General features: G+C 36.0%; 1 protein-coding gene across 1 annotated transcript; it reads left to right on the forward strand.

Annotated features, from left to right (window-relative positions):
• The first annotated feature begins 5,568 nt into the window (after nucleotides 1-5,568).
• On the forward strand, nucleotides 5,569-6,207 carry LOC140154733 (BTB/POZ domain-containing protein kctd15-like). The gene has a single exon (XM_072177299.1). The coding sequence runs from the start codon at nucleotides 5,569-5,571 to the stop codon at nucleotides 6,205-6,207; it is 639 nt and encodes a 212-aa protein (XP_072033400.1).
• The last annotated feature ends 1,506 nt before the right edge of the window (nucleotides 6,208-7,713 follow it).

The raw sequence follows: 7,713 nt of genomic DNA on the forward strand, positions 1-7,713 counted from the left end.
CGTGAATTTCAGTCTCAATATCTCATAGTGATTAGATACATTAGTTCAAAGGAAGATTAAACGAAACAATAATGAAGGGAATGAGCGTTGATCAGCCCCTTTTGCAAGACAGAACAAAGAAAAACAAAACGATCGAGAGACTATCATCACACAACACATTATGAAACTTGCTCCAACTTCAAATGAAACTTTAATTGAAACTCACAAGATGTTTCTTTTTTCTCCATGTTCTATTCTGTTGCGTTGACATGTCAGTACATTCAGGTATATTCGCAAACAGCAGTAAGCTAAAATATGAGCTAATGAGGCTTCAATATAATAGTATAGCTGTGAATAAATACCGTTGTGCCGCGACCACCTGCCATATGTTCTTCGGGGTTTTACGCCCTCGCATAATTCACATCAAGTATGTTAATTTCATCGCAGTCTTGCAAGACCACTAACACCGCACCAGAATTGACTCGAATTATCATGAAGGTAATAGAATAATTTAAGGTAAATTAGGACATGGATGATAAAATTGAATAATGTTATACCACGTACACCCTCAACAAAAACGCAAGAGATAATGGATGGGGAATTCGAAAGAGAATAAATAAAACATAGGACAACAACACTATAACAGAACCCGCGGATATAGAATATGAGAAGAGAGGAGAAGTATGAAAAAGTAGAGAAGAGAAGAGAAGAGAAGAGAAGAGAAGAGAAGAGAAGAGAAGAGAAGAGAAGAGAAGAGAAGAGAAGAGAAGAGAAGAGAAGAGAAGAGAAGAGAAGAGAAGAGAGAGAGAAGAGAAGAGAAGAGTAGAGTAGAGTAGAGTAGAGTAGCTAGAGTAGAGTAGAGTAGAGTAGAGAAGAGAAGAGGAAAAAAGAGAAGAGAAGAGATGAGAAGAGAAGCATGCAAAGCATGGTTTAATATATTTGAGTGTGATTAGGACCATTTGGAAGAGTAGGATGAATGAATGGCCTCTTATTTTGAGAATGTTGCGGTCAATTTGCTGTGTGATTATAGACATTAATCTGATAACAAACGAACTCTTTTCAGTGCTATTTCAGTGGTTTTATCTATTGTATAATTTTTGCGGCGTTACTCCGCACTTTTCAGTGCGACTTTCAGTCTCAATATCTCATAGTGATTAGATACATTACTTCAAAAAAAGATTAAACGAAACAAATATGAAGGGAATGAGCGTTGATCACCCCCTTTTGTCATGTTTGTAAGACAGAAAAAACAAAAACAAAACAGGAGACTATCATCACACAAGACACATGAAACTTGCTCCAACCATGGTGGTAGTCTACCTCCATGCTCCAACTTCAAATGACGGTGGAGAAATTAAATACACTAGTGGTGACGTCAGCAAGTCTTTTGAACCTTGAATGATCTTCAAGGACGCTCATCACATCCTTGAACTCTCAAGGAGCATTTCGTTGCTGTTGGATATCCCCCCGTGGATATCAAGAACCTCATCACCATATACAGCAACTGTACATTGTTAAATTTTATTTGAGTTTTATCATAGAAATTTCCTTCTGATTGTACCTGTGAATTCAAGGAGGTAGGCTTCCTCTTGTGTCCTGTCCACATATACAGTGATGCAAAAATCGAATATTGCAGCAATGTTTTGAAGGGACAATTAAGCCTTTAAATGAGACCAATTCAAAGTAGCATACCTTGTTCTACATGTTCTACGAGCTACGAAGTATGCCATCAACATAAATGCAGGAAAGGAGAATAGAGGAGAGATTAGAAGAGAAGAGGAGAAGAGAGGGGGCGGGGGAGTAGAGAACAAAATAGCTGCTACAAGAGGACAAACAAGAGAGGGAAGAAGCCTGATAATTAAACAGACAGAAGAGAAAATATAGATTTACAAAAGCAACGAATACAGAAATCAAAGTGTTATATTTCCAAACACCTTATTCTATATATTATTTTTTCTCTTGATATTGGCCATGCATAATTCATGCCTTGAAGATTACGTATATCACAAACAGCCTGATGTACTTTTTTCTCCTTAACTATCTGAGCTAGGTCGACATCTTTTACAGCTTTTAGCAAAGAGAACGTCGTGAAGTATTTGACATATCACATATTAATAGAAAGAAGTAGTTCAAAACAGGAAAGAGGTGTTTTAAAATGACTTTCGTATGAACGCATTTATTTTAAGAGTTTATTGAAGAAAATAGGCATCACATATGGCCATCGTCATATCTGTATGTTGCGTTTCGTATCAAATAGGTAAAGCAAACCATATGGAATGTTTTTTTGATTGTTTTTGTGTTTTTTAATAGCCTATAAACCATGGCAGATCACAAATATTTAAAAAAAATCTGATCGACAAAGCCAGTCTAGCCAGCAATATATGAGATAAAATGAATAATCAGTGTGGACATGGCATAGTGAAGGAAGCGCAGCCCCCGCCCCGACAGAAATCATTGAAAAATACATGTAGCAAAAGGACCAGATCCCGGGGTCCAGATAGAAGTGGACTGAGAGGAAAGAAACGGTTTAGATATATAAATTAAAAAAGAAGAATAACACAGAGACCCAAAGACCCTTCGCCATTGATTGTATTATTCTCATGCAAACCTAGTTGGCTATATTGCATGCAATCTGAATTGACTTACGAAAATCTTATGATGCGTACAATAATAATCATCGACAACATTTTATATGTTCGCACCACTTTGTGCGTGTTCGATAGTGTTTTCACAAATATTTCAGGAAATATTAAAACTGTACGTAAGTTGTTCAATTCGAAGCCTTCAAATTGCATACCTGCAATTATGTTATCCTGGTTATTGTGGTTTTATAGTTCCTTTCTGACGTGATATTTCCGTGTTGAAATATTATTATGATTTGATCATTCATATGCTTTGTCGTGTTTGTTGAGGAGATGCGATTCTTTGTTTTGTCTTAAAATCGTCAATATGACTAGCTGCGTACCTTGTCTCCGAAGAAAGTATGCCGGTGCAAGTGGCCCTCAAACATTTTATTTTATTTTCGTCTTTAAAAAACAAGCACACGTGTATAAATACCACATTTTAATCTTCATGGTACGCAGGAACTACGTTTAATACTTGCATAGTGATACAGTACCAGTTGAGAAAGATAGGCCCCTAATTGCGATACGTCAATGCGCGTTGTTTCTGCTAATTAGTTGCGATTAATGTCGGTCGATGCTTGTTAAGGTGAATTCTTTACGTGAAAACAAAAAACAATAAAGGCGGGAAAACATTGCCATTATAGCTGTCATTCAATTCAAGGGTGACAGCTATAGTATTGAGTACTACAATAAAGTCCAATGTAAATGAACGAATACCGGAATCAGGTCAAGCTCATTTGATTAAAATCTAATTTATGTATGTACCATTATAATAATAAATATCGTCATTATTGCCATGACGAAAGCAAATAGCGATTTAAACCATAATTATTTTAGCTTATTTTCAATCAATTTAACGCCAGATTAGGACATCCCTTTAATAACCTTCAGACCTTGACCATGAATAAGTCTTCTTCTAGTCTTGAAATGTATGGCACGATATGGACGACGTACTGTGAATTTTGGGGCATTATATTGTACAAGGAAACCCAAGGAAACAGTTGGAAGGAAAACATTTACATAATCAAAGGAAAACAGAATAGATATATCAAATCCAGTGATAACACTTGTGTTCTCGCTTTTCCGGTTCCAGATTACATGAACCTGCATGGGACAATTCAGTATCATCACACATACCTACATCACGATAATGAGAATTTAATAAGCTCCATAATTAATTGTTTTGTTCTCGTTCAGAGGGTTGTTATGAATAACAAGGACGATTTTATACGCCCTTATGGTGTAAGTTTTGCAATATTCTATTTTTATTAGATAAATAGGTAATTAGGATAGAGGTCTAGAGATTAAATCATATTGTATGTTTTAGTTTGCCGGTATTATATTATTATATTATATTATATTATATTATATTATATTATATTATATTATATTATATTATATTATATTATATTATATTATATTATATATTGTTTGTATTAGTTTGCTGATATTATTATACATATCGAGAGTTGAGAGCCAGAAAGCCTCGATTAACTCACAATCACCTGCTACCACAAAATGAGCATGAAGTCGCAAGGGCACGATAGAAGATAAGCGTCCATTAATCATGACAAAATTCAATAGAAAACAAAAGACATTGTGGAGGAAATATAGATTTTTGATTACCAAAGTAAGGAACCAACTTTATGCTCATTTTGTGAGAGCTGGTCATAAAGGCTTTCTGGTTCTGAACCCTTGATATATTGTTTGTATTTAGTTTGCTGAAATTATACATGTACATATAATTATATTGTTTGTTTTTGTTTGCTGATATTTATATACGTATATTGTTTGTTTTTGTTTGCTGTGGTACTTTTAGAGGTGTATTATTAAAAAAGCAGAATAATGTTTCTTGAAATGGAATTTGCAGGTGACCTTCTTTCACAAAATAAATGGACTTTAAAACAAGGTGAAACAGTACGCCCGCCCACTCAAAATAGAAATGTATTTCCTGGTTGTGGGAAGTTTATAGTAAACCCCCGAATAGTGGCATTAACATAAGAATTTATTATATCCACGAACTGTATTTTACTTGATATAGAACCAGCTAGGGAGGGAGCGAGAAACGACAGACATGACAGAATGAGACGGAATAGAGAAATCCCAGAAGGAAAATCCTGGAGGGAATTACTCGGAATATTTATTGCATGTTACATAGCTAAGCTAAGCAACGCATAATAGTATACGTAATCGCAACCAACAAGAAGATAATAGCATGATAGCCTGATAATTCATATTAGTTTCATTGCTAGCGTCGCAAATGCATAATTATTAATTTAAGCTTGAAAATTAATTGACTTATTTACATAAAGCAGCGCTGTAAGGATTTTTTTAGTCCTGTATTGAAATTTGGAGTAGCGTGAAATTAGGGAGACCCTTAAAATTTAACCTAAGGTTATTCAACCACTCTGGCATATATAGGTAAACCGTATTATTGTTTAACTCCAAATTTGCGTGTGACAAGTTCCGTGTCACATTGGTGATATCGGGAACACAGACAGACTGCTTTTGCTTATAGCTAGCTGTCCGCTGTTAATGTTTACGGTGGCGGTGGGTGTGTCAAGATATTTTTCTGAGCTGCTTATTTCCTTGATTTTGAACAGCTAGGCAGCAGTTATATTTTGCATGTATGTGCTCATATTGGCAGTAGTGTGCTGTTGAATTTAATGCTATATTTATTAGCGTTCATGCGCACATGACCCGTGAAGATTGCTGGGCTTGTGTAGAAACGAACTGAAATCAAAGGCAGTATATGGTTCTACCTCCGTTCAAGTAAAGCTATTCATTGAGAGCTCTGCCATCGACTGAATGGTTTTCATGTAGTCACTGGATTCTCCACACACATGTACAGTGCCTTTCATTTATAAGCGGTGTTGGAATTTGTACTTGAACAAGGAATTCATTTGCATTACATGTGAAGTTGTTGTTTTGCTTGTAGGAAACGCAGAGCAGGTAACACATGAAAATGGATGAAATTATAGGGTTGAATGTCGGTGGCCACCTATACACCACTTCCCGAGCAACCTTAACCCGATTTCCTGATTCTATGCTGGGATCAATGTTTAGTGACCGGTTGCCCACGGCACGAGACTTACAAGGGAATTACGTGATCGATCGAGATGGACCACTTTTCCGCTACATCTTGAATTTTCTACGGACATCTACTCTGGTTCTGCCAGATGATTTTCACGAATTGGATATGTTGGCCACTGAAGCAGATTTCTATCAGATACCAGGTCTGACAGAAGCTGTTACGGAAGGACAAGAACGTCGCTTAAGACCTGAAGCTAAGAGAAGACAGAAGATCATTGAGGCGGAGCTGAATACAACAACCAATACGTGGGCCATTTTAACGGATAAGGAAATATTACAAGAGCTGGCCAAATCTGGATTAGAGCGTCATGTACCAACAATGACGGATCGCTTTCCTTCTAGGCTATATCTAAGAAAAGAAGTCCTCTTCCGGCATGTGTCTCTGATTGGATTCAAGTTGCATACGGCCAGTCACGGGCTACATGAATACCAGCAAGATGCATCCGTCACTGCTAAAGCATTCCAGTACTGGGTTTTTGTGCGGGATGATAATTGCTTGGACGATATATAAGTTTTATAACCAAGTGATTTGACTTTTAAAGAAAAAAGCAGATTTTTTTATATAAAAAGCGGTATGGGTAAACATTGCAAATGTAACTTTTTGCAGCCATGTGAACAAATGAGAACACACCTTGGTTGAATTTTAAGTGCGGTGGATGTGTCTTTCAATGGAATTTTCTACGTATGACTTGCACAATGAACACAATGAATTGAAATATTCTTCTGTTTTATAGTCTATTATTATTTTCTCGTGGTTGATATGAGACTAGATATTACATTAATCTGTTTTAATATTACGTGGAAAGCGATCTATAGTTTATTCGCTATCATATATCTTCTATTTCTTTTTAGTATCACCATTGAGTGGGTGGTGTGACTGGACTACCGTAGCAACACTTTTTACATTGTATAAATATGCACACGACCTGCAGGTATTCACTATGTTGATGTCAATTTCCATCCTGTTGGAAACAGGCTATAGAGCACCAATTTCCTGTGTAGTTGACGTTTCGATGTCAATTTGTGGTTACAGATAAAAGTGTAGATCACGTGACAAATTGCACCTTTCTAAATTGCTAGTATACCCCGGGAGATCCATCCTGTGGGATCTGACACATTCTGTGTAATGCAATGTGTAATTATTTTCAATGACGATTCCAAGTAGAATCACCCAACAGTGTTTATCCAATGTATTTTTAATACATTCTTTAAATAGGTATTTAAAACAAAATGTAAAATTAGGGTATTTATTAATCATGATCATTATGAGAAATCGCAGCACATTGCATCCAATCTTGGTTACTACTATATTATGTGCGATTGAGTATATAATTTGTATATTATCATGTTCATTTTGAATGGTGATGGGTAGGCTTTGGATACATGAGATATTTCATAATTATTTAACATTAATTACCACATTGGCTTGACATATAAACCGGCCGTGGCCCTTAAAGTATGTAATGTGTGTACCATGATCATGACGATTTTCCAAATTCAGGATTTTTAAATTTGTAATTTTAAGTTTATGGTTAGTTTTCCTTGCTGACAATAAAAATGCAATGAAAAAATGAATCGCGCAAAAGGAAGAAAAATGGTAATTGAAAAGTGAGACCAGAATAATATAATAGTTTATTACTTCCTGCTAGACTTGGGTCGGAGACGTGGGTGCAAAGTTTACCACGCATGCACTGGAGCGTGAACATCCGTGAACCTGGCATTTGTGTTTGTTTGTTGTTAATCCATCGGTACGTAATATTAAATGCTTCGGTCCACCGTCCATGGAAAAGCAAAAGGCCAGGCCCATTAAAATGCATATTAAAGTCCGATTCAGACTCCTCATCGCAGCGTGTTGCGATGGTGCGATGGTGCGATGCTGTTTAAACATCAAATAAAAGTGTACATTAAATTGCATGCTGAATACGAAGAACGTGCTTCTGATATGAAATAATTTTTATTTTTTGAAATTCGCAATATAATACACGTTTTATGACAAATGATTAAAAATTGATATTTT

The sequence above is a fragment of the Amphiura filiformis genome, chromosome 6 (assembly GCF_039555335.1).
Source record: "Amphiura filiformis chromosome 6, Afil_fr2py, whole genome shotgun sequence".
In the NCBI taxonomy this organism is placed as follows: Eukaryota; Metazoa; Echinodermata; class Ophiuroidea; order Amphilepidida; family Amphiuridae; genus Amphiura; species Amphiura filiformis.

Excerpts from the sequence above, each read along its gene's own strand:
- LOC140154733 (XM_072177299.1), top strand. The coding sequence starts at position 5,569 with ATGGATGAAATTATAGGGTTGAATGTCGGTGGCCACCTATACACCACT.